Here is an 18,630-nt window from a genome sequence, read left to right as displayed (position 1 = left end):
CTGAATATATACCAGATGACTTACAATACTGGGCTTCAAATTTAATTCTAATTGATTGAGGAATGTGTTTCTTCATAGATTTTGCACATTTATTATTAGAAGTACACAGAAAGTACATTTGCTTCTTTAGTATGCCTATTTCTTTGACAGATCGCTGATAAAATGATTCAGAATTTTCCTTACTAACCATAAACTTGCACTGTTTGAACTAATGATTTCAGAGTATAGGTCCTGAGAGTTATGGTAAAATGTGTACTGTGTAAGTTTAGAGTGGAGCTTTATTATGTTAAAGCTCTATGATTATCACCAAATTCTGTCCAAGTACTTTTCCCCCTTTTTCCTTTTAGGCAATCATAAAATATCAGTCAATTCTTTTTGCAACTGATGCATATAGCATTGCAGAAAGTTTTCAGAGCCTGATGTAGTATTTACAGGGCTATCACCAAGATGAGTGAGAAATTTGATTGATTCCCATTTGATACAAGCTTGCCAATTCTGCTATTTCTGAAATAAATACATAGATGAGAAAGGACTCCTGTGGAGAAATGCTTCTTTCTCTGAACTTTGCAATTTAATATCTTCCCCTCAAAATATAAACACAAAAGGATTGCTTGGGGAATACTTTTAAAATGCTAACAAATATTTAAGCAGTGTTAGTTTTAAAATAAAACAATCAAAAGGCAAAAATAAATGGTCAAGATCAACTTAACGATATAAAAATCAATACTAAAGCTGAAGTGAGCTTTATAGATTCAGTCATTCCTACCCACAACTATATTATTAATGTGATTGGTTGGAGAGAGTATGAAACTAAGTCATTCTGTATGAATTCTGGCTTCTCGCTTTAAGAAGTGAGGTAGGTAATTATGAGAAAGAGAACTTCTCAACTGCATGGACCTTAAACACAGGAGTACTGTATGATCTTCAGGCCAGTGTTGCAGATCCATACATTAAGGTGATAAGTCAATAATGTATTTGAATTGATAGTAGCTTCTATTTCAATTGAACTACTTTTCTGGTTTTGCTTTTAGATTACTCCATCTTTGTCCCATGATATATGCCACACCATAGTTTTAGGAAGATTTTTCTAAAATGATAAACTTTCAGATTGTTTCAACAGAAAAGTGACATTCTATATATAAATTTTGCATAACTTTCCCAGAGGATATTTCTTATTAGGCAGGTTAAAATGTTAATCCATTTAAAGATATGAAATAAAAGCTTTAAAATAAAGCAGTGAATTATTCCCTTTTGCTTATTTCCTAGCAGTGAAACTAACTTGACATAATTCAAAAGTTCCCTAAATAATTTCTCTGCTCCATTATCTCATGTAGAACAAAGGAGGAGCACTGACACTTTCCAGATGTCCCCTCCTGCCTATTACATTTTTCCAAATGCCATACTCCAAATGTAGGAATATGATTATTAGTACAGAAATAAAATAGAGCTGGACCAGCAAAATGACCATCTGTACATAATTTTATATAATTTACAGCATCTGGAACTGCACCATTTCTGATGGGTGATCCTTTAGCAGAGACTCATTACTAATAGGAGTTTCTTTCTCTGCCATGCATAATTTCCAGGCATTCCAAAGATTCATCTGTGAAAGAAACATACCTGACCTCTACAGCATCCTCCATCACTGTCATATCCGTTTTGCACTTGGCTGATGGATTGATGGCCAATTCAGCAGGTGGGATCACAAAGCTTTTGCTCAGAGGCAGCCACATCCCTTCCCCAAGAGTGTAGGTGAATCTGCATCCATAGGAGAAAGTTAATCAGTTAGAAATCTATATGGGAAAACACAAGAAATTAGTATTTTTCTACGGTATTTATTTCTGTGCTTGCAGAGAGAGGTTCTTTAAATTATCTTGATCTAGTCTGCAATTCGGTTACTTCTTTCTCTCCAATCTTATTTATATATCCAACTCACATATGGTGACTCCTTCTACTCCATGACCATAAGGCTATTTGATTTGATATTAAATGCAAATTAACATTATCTAGACAATTTTTCAGTTCTATCATTTCAAGGTAGCAAAAAATGTGCCATTGAAGCCCCATGTACGTATCTTATTAAGTGTTATTTCATTTATCTTTTTTTTTTTCAGTAAGGTGAGAATTCTGACTAGAAGAATTTGTAGGAGACATGCATAGGAGAGGAAAAAAGAAATAGAAGTTTGTTTTTAAGGAAAAAACAGTGCTTTTTAATAAGCAGGAAACAGGCATTGCCACAGATAGTGACTGCAGGAAGGGGTTCTTGTTTTCCCTTTTTCTTGTATTTTTGCTCTCTTCCCTAAAACAGAAATCTTCTCCCTTATTAGTAGGCAACTAGCCACGGTTACTTTCCCACAAACCATGTAAACCCACACCAGGGAGAGAGGCACAAATCATGTCATCAGTCCAGGAGCAATTGTACTACAACTGAAAGCTAATATGAAGAAAGCTCAAAAAGAGAAATTGCTCACCAAAACCGTTTTGTTCAGACATTCTTATAAAAAGTTTTTATGACTGCTATTTTACCCCAAATTGGTTTTTTTAAAAAAATAAAATTTGAACTAAAAATCCAAAATGTTGAACTTTGCATTCAGTCCTTCGAACAATTACTGAAATTTTCATAAGGCAATAGCAAGCTATATACGGTCATTTGAGAAAATCTAACTTAGAATTCATATTCATACTGTTTCAAGTTTAATTTAAGCAAAATCATATAAATTGCTGGGGAACATCTCTAACTGAAATCCTTGGACGTCCTCTTAAATAGCTCTTTCCCCTTACTGATAGCCCACAACCAAATCTGTTGAATTCTACCTGAATATCTTGTCAGAAGGCTGTTCTCCCAGCACCAAATCAAATCCCCGCTGGAATATGGTATATGGCCATGGCCTGGAGAAAGGAACAATTATAAGTGGACCAGATTTTCCCAATTATTTCATGTATGGTTATTTGAGAACCTAATAATTGACTCAAGCAGTAAACCCACTACAGGTATCTATATCAGAACAGCTAAAAACAAAAATGTAATAGGCAATTATTTCATATATTAGAACTTCACAAATACATATTTGGTTTAATCATTTTACTGTCCCACACAAAAAGGAATAGAGCTGAATTCTTGTAATTGCCTCCCTGTCTGACACTATATAATAGCAGTGACATTTTAGGCAAGGAGTATGATAGTCTCCCCCAGATAGAAAGGGAGGATTTACTGTAGTAGCCAGCACTAATGTACTTCAACACTCCCCAGGATCAAGACTGAGCATGTGTTAATAAAAATCATCTTACAACATGCCAAGTCCCACAGACATTAAATGCTAAGCCAAGAACTTTCATTTTTCTTCATTTATTTGAAGGAGGAGCTCATTTTGGCTCCTTAGATCATCTCTCTGTGATGCTTAGGCCAGCATATAAATCTTTGTTAATCAGAGAGAGACCAATTAGAAACAAGGGGGAGTGTGGCCAGCAGGAGCTCTTGTAGAGCTATAGAAGCTCTACAAGATTGTTTTGAGTGCATTAATTGGAACATAATTAAAGAGGCTGCAACGAATGGACAACATACTGATGCCAATGAATATCCTTCTACTGTGTCTGCTTATATGCAAAAGTGTATGGAGGATGTTTGTGTTCTTAAGTCTTTTATCATATGAGCAAATGAGAAACTTTGGATGTCACAAGAGGTCCGTGCGATGTTGAAGGTGAGAAACACCACTTTCAAATCAGGTGATGTGGCAGCACTTAGAATAGCAAGAGCTGATTTGAGACATGCTATAAAAACAGAAAAGCGAGCCTGTAGTCAGGAAGTACAGAACTTATTTCAAGATCCTATGGACCCGAGATGTATGTGGCAAAGTATTTGGATTACTACTGACTATAAGGCCATGTAAGGATGGCCTTGGATTCTCTAAACAAGCTAAATAGGTTTTTTTGGTTGGTTTGAGGCCACAAACAACGTTCAAGCAAGGAAGGTTGTTCCCCTCCATGATGAACAGGTGCTCAGGCTTGATACAACTGCTGTTTGGAAGGTCATGTGGAAAGTCAATACTCAGAAAGCTGTGGGTCCTGATAATATCCCTGGGCGGGTACTTAAGGAGTATGCTGACCAGCTGGCCACTGTTCTCACAGACATCTTCAACTACTTGTTGCATCAGGCCATGGTTCCATCATGTTTTAAGATTGCCATCATTGTACCAGTGCCCAAAAAACCTATCACCACATGCCTTAATGATTACCAACCAGTTGCACTCACTTCCATTATGATGAAGTGTTTTGAGAGATTAGACTATATGGTTTCATGCTTTCCCCCTACATTTCACTCATTACAGTTTGCCTATCAGAAGAACTGCTCTATAGATGATACACTTTCCTGTGTGCGTCATCTTAGCTTGGCACATCTGGAGGAGAAGAATACTCAAGTGCGAATGTTGTTTATTGATTTTAGTTCAGCATTCAACACAATCATTTCTCAGCATTTGGTGAACAAACTGGGCCTATTATGTTTTAATACTCCTCCTCTGGGAGGAGGTTTTGAAGTATTTGTAGCAGGACTATCTGATTCTGTAACATCTTTGTTCCCTATGCCATCCATCTGGTAAACTCAGAAGATTGATTTCTCTCGCCATGTACATCCAAACTAGGCTGTGTTTCTCCATGTCATATAATATATGTGGATACACACATAATTTTGTATTTTGTATTTTTTATTTAATTTTGATTTATATGCCGCCCTTCTCCAGAGACTCAGGGCTGCTTACAATGAGCTCAGCAATAGCCTTCATCCTTTTGTATATTTATACAAAGTCAGCTTATTGCCCCCACAACTGGGTCCTCAATTTACCTACTTTAGAAAGGATGGAAGGCTGAGTCAACCTTGAGCCTTGGCGAGATTCGAACCTGCAGTAATTGCAGGCAGCTGGTCTTAATAACCAGCTTAATAACAGGGTGCCTTAGTATTTATTTATTTATCTTATAACGTTTATGTTTATATTAGAGGTGGAGACCCTTTGAGAACTGTATAAAACTTAATTTCATTTTAATGTGTGCTGATTAGTGTACATTCAAAGAGACAATAAAGTTATTCTAAGAGTCATGTCCATCGCCATCGAGAAACATGCAACTAGGTTTGCAGAATATAAAACTGAGTTTGTGTATGTTATATTGTATATACGTATACACATATGCACACAAATACATATAAATATATTTCTATATTTTGAACATATTGTGAAATTCATTTTCATTCATTTATGCAATATCTTTACAATTTGAAATATGTACTATAGCACTGCATATTAAAAAGAAAGTACCCCTATGTTTTCTATACCATTAGCTTACAACTGAATCAAGAATATTCTTTAAAGTCAGTGTTAAACACAAATGTGTTAATATGCAAATTAGTTCCTTTTATTAGAACTGTAATAAAAATGCATCTAATTCTGAAGGATCAGAGAAATAAATCAACAACTGCATTAAAACATACATTTTGCCAATTTTTCAAATTTTTACTATTTATTTATTAATCAAATTTATTTAACCATCTATCACTGAAGACGATTCTGGGCAATGCCGTTTTTTAAACTATGGTTTTAATAATGAATCTAATCTAATTTAAATTAAAACAAAAACTTTAAGGAGAAAAGATTTCAACTCCAAAATAATTGAAAAATATTTAGGCTGCAAATTTTAGCTTGGTTTGCTTTGAACAAAAATTATATAATTTATTTTTGCAATAAACGATTATATGTTTATGCTTATAAAATCTGGTCCAAGTCTGACTCAAATCTGGAGACCACTTACTTATTAGTAGTCTATATAAACAAAGACTTTAGTTAATATATAAAAAACAAATCGATTGTACTATTGCTAAAAGGAGAAGGAAATTAATTATAATATCAAAGACATGGCCAGGTGCTGACTGTGGAATTGTGGTTCAGAATGAATGAATGAATGAATGAATGAATGAATGAATAAATGAATGAAATAAATAAATAAATAAATAAATAAATAAATAAATAAATAAATAAATAAATAAATAAATAAAATATGCTTCAAAATTAAGTCTCATTGAACTCACAGAAATGAACAACCTGACCCCACTGAAATTCAAAATCAGTCAGTGTTAAATCCAGTTGCAAAACCTGTCAAATAGGATACAATCCAAAGAATCTTGGAGGAAAAACTACCGTTACAGATTTTGGTATTTTTGGTACTGACACATGCACTGGATGGAACTCACAGGACAGAACATGGAAGAAACAAACAACATATTTTTTCTGCAATGACTCTAACACTCTAAAATGGGTCCTGTGCTCTGTAACTATTATCTCTGCTACCATCCCTCAAAAGAGATTTTCTCCCTGTGCACAATGAAAACTTAGGGACTATTATACTTGCTTTCTTAGAGGACTAATAGACAGATGATCATTCTTCACTTGTTCCATCTTTTCAGTCAATATCTTTCTGCCACCTGTCGTTTATGCCACTTTGTTTATCTCCTATATTCTTCTCCCTTTAGTGCTTCTCTTTTCTTTTCCTTTAAGTTCCCTGCAGGTTGCTTGGTAAAGTGATTCTCTGCCTCTTGGTGAGTATTTTAGCTGGCTACTCTTTATAGTTCACGAACAAAAGAAAAGCCGATCAAATGCAGTTCAGTGTCTGATGAGGCTGGTTTCATATTTTACTCAAGCTATACATTCAATCCGTATATAAAATTGGTGACTAATGTGGTCATGCTGATCAAAAGAAACCAGACCAGTTTTTCCACGAGTTACAAAGCAAAATGTGAAACTTGGAATTTTAGCATCTTAACATTATTTCTATTTAACTATACATCTTAATAGTTGTATTAAGAAACGGCCTGCAAATGGGTTAAAAAGTATTTTTACATTGGAAAAAATCCCTATTATATTCCTTCCAGGCACACTTTTCATAGCACACTATCTCTAGCTTCCATGCCTTTAAGCCTTTCTCTTTTCTCAGTTGATCCTCCTGCATTCCACATTCCAACACTTAGTAAAAATTATTTGACATTTTAAAGAACAATCCAACTTTCAAAGTGAAAGTTATAGCATGGGAGTCTTAAAATGCAGCCTCATGAAATGTCAATGAAACAATCATGATCAAAAGAAAAAGAACAACTCCGTAACAAAAATGTATATGGGAATGGATCCAATATCTCCTTAATTGGATGACAACAGGTGGAAAAAAAAATCAGTGGAATAAATGGTTTGAAAACAAGACTGAGCAGAATTCATATGGATGTATTTTAATTCATAGGATTTATTCTAAGTTCAGAACCTGGCTGCCTTGGACAAAGAACATAGGAGATTCTGAATGCAGAACTGGAAGCTTTGATGCTTATTAATTTATCCTTAGCTGCATGGGAAGTGTTTTACTACAAGCTGATTTCACAGCCTGTGTATTTGGGTTCCTGTTTGTGGCCTCTGGTGCTATGGTTTGTTGATTTGTTTTTTTTAAGGCACTGTACGTCATCCAGAATAACTTTTGGGAGATCAGTGGACATACCAATTGTTTAAACAAAAATTTGATAAATATTTAAAATATGCCTATTGTTCCCAAAAGCTTGAGGACTCTATATTAAATTAGGGATGGACAACTCTATGAACAACAACATAGCTAGGCAAACTTTCTTTTGCAGAGCAGCCTCTCTTCTCTACACCCTGTAGAAAAGGTTCTGTTGCTTGTATGTACTACTATAGCTCTAGCAGGATGGAACATGAAGGGATGTGTCAATAAACAGTGCAAACAATTAGAAATGGGTGTAGGCAAATCTTAGCCTATTCTAATTCTGAACAATTCATACCCTAAGAATGCACAATAATTTGAACTGAGCCCAGAAGCAAAATGATAACACACACACACACACACACACACACACACACACGTGTGTGTATGTATTAGAGTTTTATAATACAATCTGGGAGCATTAATCAATATTCTGGGAGCTGCATTAGGAAAGGAAGGTGTATATATGTTGAACAGTTATCAAATGCAGATCTACATAGCATGTGTTACAGTAGACTAATTTAAAAATTAATAGTCTATTAAATAATATAGCTTGGGCTAGCATCTTGAAATGATTCGAGATGCTGGTCCATGATTAAAAAAAATAACACTGTTAGCAATATCAGGGAAACAATTAGAAACAGAAAACTGCCTTCAAAATACTTAGGTCTTGCAAAATGAGAATGCAAAATATAGCAAATTGGAAGAGCAAAGACAATAAAAGATGCAAAAATGAGCAACCAAAGGCTTTGAGGAGCAATGTGTAAAGTATAACATGCACAATAGGCACATTCTGTTTCCATATACTGGTGTTCCTAGAAAAAAGTAAATTTCAAGTATTCTGAGAGTACATGCTCCTGGAAGTAATCTTCTGGAAAAGAAAGTGGTTCACTGTTTTGTGGGCTAGGTGCAGACTGTACGGCTCAACCCCTCCAGCTTGTTCTTGGAGTATAAGGATTCAAAAGATGTGGTAATGTGATGAAGGAATACTCAGTAATTGTAAGGAAATTAGGACAGGATGCCTGAATTGATTTTTTTTTCTTCAGGAGAGAGATCCAAACCATTATGTAGCAATAATATAACAAAATACTATATTATTATTTTTATTTATTTTTAATATGCATTTTATGGATTATGATTCACCATGAGGTCCTTAGGCTAGTAACCCATCAAACTATAAATATCTCAATCACTCAGTTAATCAATCAGGCATTCATCCTTGAGGACGTCTGCCAAATGTGAATCCGTTTCTTAAAATGTTCTGAAGATATTGAGGAAAGTTATATTAAAAAGTAAACTTCTAGCAGAAGAAATAATGCAGTTTCTGAAAAGACAATGTTTGTCTAGTTTTCTATGTTTTTAGATGGTGTTAATAAGCACATCAATGTAGTGATTATATATGGCATATCAATGTAGTGATTATATATGGTACTGTTGAGTCTTTTAAAAAGTCTTTGACAAAGTGCTACACCAAACATTTCTAAACAAACTCAGCAGCCAAGTGGTAAGAGGGAATCTATTTACATACACTAGTAGTAACTAAATAAATAAATATCAGGAAGCAGAAATTAGGAGTTAGAGTGGAATTAGAGCAGTGAGCTAGTCACATATGTAGAAGATACCAAGATTGTGGAGGGCTTCATAGGATCTGTCTGAGCTGAATAAATAGGCTTTCAAATGACAATTGTAATCTGATATAAGCAAATATAAAGGGGAGAGTGAGTGAGAGCCAGTGAGAGAGGGGGAGAGAAAGAGAGAGAGAGAGAGAGAGGGAGAGAGAGAAGTTGAAAACTAATTTGAAAAAATAATAATGCATTTAGATTATTAAAATATACTTGATTTGTGGTCAGTTTCTTATGTACTATTTCAATCAAAATAATCAGGGGGAAAAGATGGGTCAAAGTTCATGATGGGCACCAATGTGATTTTCCAGAGAAATCTTTCTTGATCAGATCACTGGCTTTTTAATCTAATGTTCTGTTTACAATAGTATAGGAACTGTTTCAACATGAATGCCATTTCTTGTTTGTAAGCAGCATCTTGTATTAGTCCAAACATCTTCAGAAACATTCTTATGCCCATTCTAAACTAATATTATTTTAATCCAAATTTCACAAGAGCACTTTTTTATCAGCTGGGTAGAGTATACCCTAGATAGGATAATGATGCATTATTATTATTATTTGAACTCCAATGTAAGTATCATTTACAAAAAGGGCTGAGAGGCAATGTTTTAAATGAAAATGTCTTTTGACATCTACATATAACTGACAGCCCTCAAGGGCTTCAAAATGTCTCTGTTAGAAAATAGCTTGATATTTTCAAAATAATAAGTCTATAATAGCTATTCACAAACAACTATTGAATTATATGAGATGAAATGTCCAAGTGCAAAAGCAGATATGAAATCTGGAATTTTTTTTTTGAAGAAATTGTTCATTCATATAATTGAGAAGTGATGTTGAATATTCAAAGTTAATTAGTTTGATCTGATAATGAGCCACAGCAGCATTTTTTCAAACCTGATTTCATATAGAATTTAATTCCACAAGTATATTTGTTCATATACTTTTGAATTACAAACTATTTGGAGATGGAAAGGAAGGCAATGGAAATGGAATTCTGTGCTTTAATGGTCATGCTACAAAGGTGATAAGATAATATTTGTTCTTTATTAATTATACAATAGTCTGAAAAGATCCTACTTCATTTGAAAAAAAAGAAATATTCTGGAGTGGACTACTTAAGAAATCTGGATAGTATATACTAGCCTATATGCTTGATTCTGACCTCCCTGCCACCGACTTAACCTTTAATAATTGAATAACATACAAATAAATAGTGTTGAGCTTAAATTCTAGTGGCTTATTTTACTTCATGTTGTTTCTTTGGCAAAAGGTAGGGAAATTGTTTAGCAGTGCCTTTTCCCAGGATTTTATTTTATTTTTTTAATTTCTTAGTATAATCTATAGCAAAGTATGCCCTTATGGTTTCCATTCAATTATTAACCAAGCCCAAACTTTCCTAAATTTTTTTGAGATCAACCATGGTTGACTAGATGGGTAAAAATATTTTTCTGTACATATGAAACTGGGTTTTTCTTTAGTTCATAAGAGTAATATGTTTCCCTCTCCTCTAATCTAATTAAAAGAAAAATTAAAATAAAACTTATTCAAATTTATGGTGGAACTAGATATGTCCTTGCTTGTTTATTCTATAAGGCCTATGTGTTGAAACTTGGAAAAAACAATAGAACCTGTCAAAAAGTACCTTCAGAATAATTTGTTATATGAGTTTAGCTTATCTTCATATTGCTAGAAACAATAAAGTTTATGAAAATGAAATTGTAAATTCATATTCTGAATTTATTCTACATGTTAAAAGGGGCATTTACTTTGCTGTTTCCTTGCTGCCTGTTACCTATTAAACTTTGCATATGAAATATCTACTTTCCAAGATTAGGATTAAGATTCGTTAGCATTGGCTAGAAAACACAAACTGTCTTAGGTATGACCCTATAGTGCAGTTTCTGTCTGAAAGGAATAATTCGATCATGTACTTTAAACAAGCAAATCAAACATTCAGCTTAGATTCTTAGAGAAAATGTAAACCTCTCTGCAAAGCCAATGAGAGAAGCATAAATACTGACAGGGAAGGTCAGAAAAGGCACAGCAAGGGGGAAAAAAGAATTAAAAAACAGCAAGCTCTTCTGGAAAGAACAGACACTCTGTAGTATCATGACACTGGAAGGAGAGATGATTTTGTATCTTAAAAGAGAAGATGATGAGATGAGACAGTTTAAGTGTGACTTTTTGCTGAAAGAAAATAAAACTTTAATCAAAATATAACAGATAAAGCATTTTAGAAGTGTTCTCCAAGTGTCTGAAAACGGAGGCTGTTTTGTTTTGCCTTAAAAAGTGGGACACATATACCTTGGGCATTTTACTTTTTGAGTATAATAAGAATAAGACTGGTATGGCTTGAGGAGCCCAACTATTATATATTCTCTGAAGGTTTCTGCTCAGGAGGATTGGAAAGTAACAGATTGCAAATGTGGGTAAGTGCTATGTAACCTTCCTTGAAAATGGGTAAGTTTTCTGTGACTCTGCATAGACCCACCCAATCACTTCACCGAATGAAAACAGGAGAATTATCCACCTTAATAGAAAAAAAGCTCCAGAGGTGAATCAAACATGGTATTTTAATTTTACTTGTTATCTACCTTTCTGTGGGATGACCTTATATGGAGAAGGACAACCAGCTCATTCATTTTCTCTAACTTGTACTGGATTGGACATCTCTACACGATCACTAATTATGTAAACCAGGCAAATCCTTTTCCTCATGCCTAGCCATAACATATCCTCTATACTCACTCTCTCTTCAATTATTCCGACTGTTATGGACTTGTGACCTAACACCCCAAGGAGCTAAAAGAGTTCACAACCGCCTGACCCTCTGGTTGGCCAGAAGCAAGGCAGCAACCCACCATTCATGACAGATGTGCCAGCTTCCCCTTTTTTCCCCAATTAAAGACTTCCTCAAGAATAACACTGCTAATGAGTCAGAAATGTACCACTCTACTCCTCAGGGATGGTTATAACAGAAGGAAAGCATAGGAAGGAAAAATGCTGAACTATTTTAGCAATCTTTTACTGTACTATCTTCTCTTTTGCTGCACAGATAAAAAAGCCAAGAAACATGACACAGAGAGCCAATTCATCGATGAAAGAACTTTTGAAAGTAAAGGCTAAGCAGCATGGCTACAGAGGTGACCAAAATAACAGAATAATAGAGTTGGAAGGGACCTTATAGGTCTTCTAATCCAACCCCCCTGCTCAAACAAGAGACTATACCATTTCAGACAAATGGCTATCAAGTCTCTTCTTGAAACCCTTGACTGATGAGGCACCCACAACTTCTGAAGGCAAGCTTCCGCTGGTTAATTGCTCTCACTGTTAGCAAATTTCTCCTTAGTTCTAGGTTGCTTCTCTCCTTGGTTAGTTTCCATCTATTGTTTCTTGTCTTGCCTTCTGGTGCTTTGGAAGGTACATAAAAACATAAATAGGAGGGTTTTTTTGGGTGGGAGGGATGGGGAGGAGAGACACATAAGCCAAGTTCCACTGAGGTGAAAAACCTGTTCAGACTTCAATTCACCAAAACTCTGGCTCATGTACTCTTCAAGGTCTTAAACTATGAGTTCTCTCTTTTTTTCCTAGATAGCAGGAACACTTCAAAGCAAAATATTGGCATCCTGCTGCTGCCATCTCTATCTTCAGAATGCTTCAGGGCCCTACATAGATTCAGAGATAGGGAATAAAGACGTTGTGGTGAGCAGAGATCTGTCTTTGCTATGAAATGATTTCCACTTCCCAAGAAACAAGATGTATTACAAAAGGTAAGTCCTTATGATGATCTGTTCTTATTTTATACCAAAACAGTAACTAAAAGAAAATATAGATAAAGAAATTCACTCTTTGAAAACAACGTTCTTTCAGATTTATTTCCCCCAGTGAGATGTTTCTAATCTAGGAGCAGAAGGAAATTAGCTGAAACAGAAGCTGAAACGCCAAAAGATTCTTCCTATGGAAACCACTGTGCAAAGTGGAAACTAGATTCCAGAAACCAATAGTGGAACTGAGTGGCTCTCATAAAATGTGAAATATGGGGTCAGTAATGAGGTACTTCTCTTGCTGTCTTGCTTTCAAGTACCCCTATAAATAGTGAAAGCTTCAGGAAAAAAGAGAGTATCTAAATTAAATATCACTGTGCTCCTGCCTCTTTCTGAAATGAAATCTGAGCACTTCAAAGGGGGAATGCAAAATGACATTCTCCCACCACCCTCTTTAACTTTCAACAGCCATGGCAACTCATCCAGGAAGAAGATTTGAGAGACTGGGGAAGGCGCACACCTATTAGATGTCCTACTGCTACTTCAGCCATGGAACTGATACATTTCCTCCATAAGAAACTGCCTACATTTACCCCACAGGAAAAGAAAAGGTTAAAGTGAAGCAAGCATATACTAAAATATTTATAACATTTTTAAAAGGCTGCCCCGAAAGTTAGAGAGTGAGTCTTCACTGCTGCTAAGAAAAGTACATAGTGGAGTTAATGAGTTAAAGATCAAGAAAGATATAAATAAGTCAAATTTTAACCTGGAGAGAAATCATAATTCTTGCAGGATGTTTCAAGAAATTTGAAAGAGACACTGCAGCACAGACTCAAACAGACTTTGTGTGCTTCATAGTGTATATTAACAGAAGCAGAGTCAGACACTTGGTGCTCTTGACAGCCACATACAACATCAGATGGCAAATTTGGCATTACACTGGTGGCATGCACAGATACAGGCCCACACCAGCAGAAATTCAACTTTCTCTTTGTCTCCCAATTCAGTCTTTCCCCAATGGTGTGAAATTTTTGAGATGGGATAAATGTCTAGGATTGAAAGGTCATAACTTCAGGACCAGTTCATGTTTTATAAAACAAGATAAATGCACCCAAATGTGATAAACAATATGTGTCATAAATTGTGAAGAAAGATCTAATTATGGAAATACATGGGAATTCTTGTCATTGGTCTTCCAAATTTCATGATACATCAACGTAGGTCTTTCCCCATTGCTTGCATTCTACTATTTATCTCCAAGCAATAAGGTATACATCTATTGAACTAGATGCTAAATACTTGCAGAGTCAGATAAACATTTTCATTTTGCATACATGCATGTAGATATCAGTTTAGCAATATGTTTTGAGCATGCAGCCTTTTTTGGAAAATGTGTGACTTCTAATCAAAAAGCTATTTGTGGAAGATGTCCAAATATCTAATGGTCCCTGAATTATTCTATAGAGCAGAAACGACAAAATTTCTGGCAAACCAATACTTTTCCTTCTCTTTCCCAGAAGCCGAATCTAGGACTGAATACACACAAAGCAGATGCTCTACTATTGAGTTATATTCACTCTTGAGAATACACAAGCTGTTTTAACTCATAAACATTAATATGTATATTTCAATCATAACTTTGTGTTAAAAAATTTTTAAACGTTCATTCCATTATTAACATCTAAAAGTTCTGTTGTCTCTTTACAAATACGCTAACTTAATATCAGAAACTTACACAACTGAAGGGAAAAACAACAATATCCCACAAGACATCACAATATATTAAATTGGTCCATTAATTCATTTTAAATGGTTAAATATATGTTTATTAATTTAATTTAATTTAATTTAATTTAATTTAATTTAATTTAATTTAATTTAATTTAATTTAATTTATTGCATTTCTATGCCGCCCAACTCCCAAGGGACTCTTTTATATTTCTTCTGTATGCATGAAATAAAAATATATCATTAAAAAGTTGGTGGCAATTTGCAAAAAGCACTTGGTGTGTGAGCATGTGCTAGAAAACAGTTTTCAGTTCAACACAATTCATATGAATCCTACCTGCACCACCCTATTATTATCAAAAGAGACATCAACTGTGATAGCAAAGAGTAAGCTTTTCCATATGTAAAAGCTCTTACTGAAAACATGTTACACTAATCAGTTCTATCTGCATTCTTACTTATCAACAACCTCTTCTCTAGTTTTTTTTAGATCCTGTATTTCTCTGAATTGCTTTTAAAATGAAAGAGTCTGGGGATAGTACGTAGCCCTCTCCCCAGACCCCATTTCAAAGGCATGTCTGTTTAGGGTCTAGGAAAGTGAATGGCAGATTTAAGGCAGCAGATGTAACACTCTTGCTCAGGAATCCTCCGGTGCATAATGGCACAGCAGGGGTTGCTGGGATACAGAGTCTTTGATGAACTTTTCCTCCTACTGTGAAGACTAATGACTTCAAGAAAGGGCATCCAGCCAATGATAGGGGTGCATTGAAAGTATAATTAGACAAGAAAAGTAAAAGTTTTTGCTCACCACTGCAAAAAGTATATTATTCTTTCCCCAGGAAAATGCTAAGCAGAGTGGTTAAGGGTGGCAATCAGGAGAAGGGGACAAGACTCAGTAGAAGAACAAGTTCCCTCACCTCAGACACTTACTAAATTCTTAGAGAGAAGAAAGGGGATTGTATGTTATCTGGCTAACAGCAGCCTCTTTTTGTCCCTCTTCCCCCCTCCTCTTTAATCTAGTTTCAGACATTGGGAGCTCCAAAGAAATCTCCTTGGCCCGACTGCTTCTTATCAATACTGCACTCCTTTTTATTTTCTCCTTTTGGCAGCTATCTCCTTTAAGACCAAAAACTGCAAGAAAGTAGGCTGGCATTCTTTCTCAAGCTTAGTTCCAGGGCTATCTCAGCACAAGCTACAATACCAAGCTACAAATGTTTATCATAACAATCTATTTATTGGATCCCATCTGGACTTTGCTTCTTCAGCATCAGATATTCATACATAGATAGAACAGAACAGATAATTTAGATTTTACTGAACTTGGGGTTTTTTTCCCCTCCGGGGGTTGGTTTAAAGATGATGTCAGGGAGAGTACCCCATGAGCTTGAAAGTTTTTAAAAAATGCATGTTAGAGGAAGGGATATCTCTGACATTTAGAGTGAATTTGGGTGTGTGTAAGAGAAAGGATTTGATCTCAATTTAGATGTGCGGGATCACCACTTGTATGGAGAAACTTATCAGCAGTGTCCTGGCAGAGGAAGATTCCTTAGGTCATTGGAAGCAATTGCTTGGCCTATGGGTGGTTGTGGGATCTGACAGATGGTGGGAGAGATCAGTTGGGATAATAGATGAGTGACAGCACTGGTGATGACAATGGCTACTTCTGTTGCTGGGTGTCAGCTGACTGGTACTGAAGCAGTAGCAATGAAAGTGAAAGCAGATGGGACTTCCGGTGGCACTGCTGACGTTGCTGGACGCTCTCTCTTGGAGCATCAGCCCTGTGATCTTGTAAAGCCGCCCTGACAGCGCAAATCAGCTGTCTGGCAACTGGAAAACCTTTCCCCCGGGAGAAGAGGGAAAGGAGAGTAATTGGATGGGGGTAGAGCTCCCCGAAAGCCCCTGAAATAGTTTTGGGGGCTTGGATGGTGAGAGCTCCCCAGGAAGTCCGGTGAAACTCTGAGATCCAGGGTGCTTCTGCTTTAAGCAGAAAAAAACGTCGCGACCACTTCTGCAATCTTTACTGAGATCTAAGTTGATTATCTATGCAGATGGAGTGAAGACAGGAGAACAGACAATCGCAAGTAACAAACCCTTAATTCCACGCTTAAATTGCTACTTTTTGAAGCTGCTTAAAGGAGTGAAGAAAATGGTGCTTGTGCTTAATAGGGTGTGAAAGTGAAAGTTAACTCTCGATAAAGCTGTTAACACCCAGCATTATTCAAGGTGGATGGATTAAAAAAAAATGGCTGGCTTTTTTGAAAGTGATGAAGGCTCACTATTACAAACATCAGTAAATACACAAATACTGATTGTGGATCTCTTTAAAGAAATTTTAGAATCATTTACCTCCGTGTTGGTGGAAAGAATGGAAGGGTTTTTCAACAAGGATTTTATTCAAGTTCGAAACAGTTATAAGTGAAGATACTGTATCGGTATTTCAGTTGCCAAATAATAGTGAGTTGCTGAATGAAGAGGTGGAAGAAATAATCCAGTTTAATGTGCCTTTGGAAAATGGAATGGATGTTTTTCAAATTAAGAAGGAAAGGCTGAGAGGTTTGAAGGAGTGTAACCAGGAAATATTGAGAGAGATTTCTTCAGAAGCTTTGATACAGTCAACTGGAAAATTGTCAGGAGGCATTGGGATCTCTAATATAAGAAGGAGAATTCGAAATGGAATTTTACAACTTTTTTACAAAAATGGACTCTCAATCGCAGTTAAAGAGGTGTGTTTACTGAAAGGAATTACTTTGCAAAGAGAACAAGATTGTAAGGTACAGCAACTTCAGCTGAAAATTCAAGAACTTATAAAAATAAAAGAAGGCGGAGGAGTAAGACTGAAGAAGAAGGTTCGCAAAAAAGTCAGGAAAAAATGGAGATGGAAAAATTATAATCTTTTTGCCTGAGGAGGATAGTAGTAGTGAAAATGAATGACTATACCTGTATTTATGATTTGTTTTGAAAAGTTATGTTATAGTGTAAATGAATGATTTACTTATATTTAGGGACATGATTTGTCTTGAAAAGTTATATTAAGTAATGTTACGTTTGAATTGTTATGGGCTACTGACCAAACTTTCACTTTTGTCCTGAAGTATATTAACATTAAAGTTATATTTCAAGGAATGCTTTGTTGAAAAATTTATATAAGCTTATGGGTTAAAAAAGAAAAATATTGGGGATATAAAAGTTATGGACAGTGCAGATCATTTAATATAAGTTTATGGATTAGAAGAAGGATATTACTTAAACTTCTATATTTTGTTTTAAATTACATTAATACTATATTAAAGATTGTTTTGTTGAAGAATAAATATAAACTTGTGGGTTATAAGGAAAATATAAGTGGTGCAAGGGTTGAGGGAAGGTTTTTACAATATTTTTTATAGATATCAAATAGTGAAGATGTTATTTGATTATACGCAGTGGATTTGTAGAGAATAAGATGAATAAGTTTATGCAAAGCTATTAAGTAAGGAATGTTTCCAGGAAGAATCAATATGAGTTTATGGGTAAAAAGTAAAAATAAGGTTTTTACAATATAATTTATTTGAGATTGGTTAAAATATTTTGTTAATGTGTTAATATATGTAAGGGTTGGAGATGTGATGGTTAATTGTAATTGGGCTCTGATTGTGCAATGCTGGAAGAAAGAAGACTTGCTTATTATTGAAGAACGGACAAGAATGAAGTTGGATTGATTACTTTCAAGCAATAATTGGTTTAAATAGTTATATTCAGATATGAACAAGGGAAGTTAAAGTGCAAAAGGGAGATAAATCTATAGATAGTTAGCTTATGATTTTTTTTATATGTTTGTTAAATGCTATATCCTGTATTTGCTCTGGGAAGTCCGGGGAGGGGGGAGGGTTGGGGGAGGAGGGGGGAGGAGGGAAGGGAAAATATGTGTAAAATTTTTTAAAACTTTTCAATTAAAAAAAAGAAAGAAAGTGAAAGCAGATAAATTATACACTGAGCTATTTTCCATTGCT

The 18,630-nt window shown here is 35.2% G+C and overlaps 1 protein-coding gene across 2 annotated transcripts in view; it reads right to left on the bottom strand.

Moving 5' to 3' along the window:
• ASTN1 (astrotactin 1) overlaps positions 1-18,630 on the bottom strand; it is a 220,969-nt gene that overhangs the window by 66,521 nt on the left and 135,818 nt on the right. For both annotated transcript variants that reach the window (XM_087890143.1, XM_060690146.2), the window contains 2 exons: positions 2,815-2,889; positions 1,621-1,758 (listed from right to left, as the gene is read on the bottom strand). In XM_087890143.1, the coding sequence (XP_087746269.1) occupies positions 1,621-1,758; positions 2,815-2,889 (213 nt within the window). The remainder of the gene's footprint in view (positions 1-1,620; positions 1,759-2,814; positions 2,890-18,630) is intronic.

Source organism: Pantherophis guttatus, chromosome 3 (assembly GCF_059756535.1).
Source record: "Pantherophis guttatus breed Tessera chromosome 3, ASM5975653v1, whole genome shotgun sequence".
In the NCBI taxonomy this organism is placed as follows: domain Eukaryota; kingdom Metazoa; phylum Chordata; class Lepidosauria; order Squamata; family Colubridae; genus Pantherophis; species Pantherophis guttatus.
Note: the sequence above shows the minus strand (reverse complement) of the source record. Positions and strands in the feature narration are given on the sequence as shown.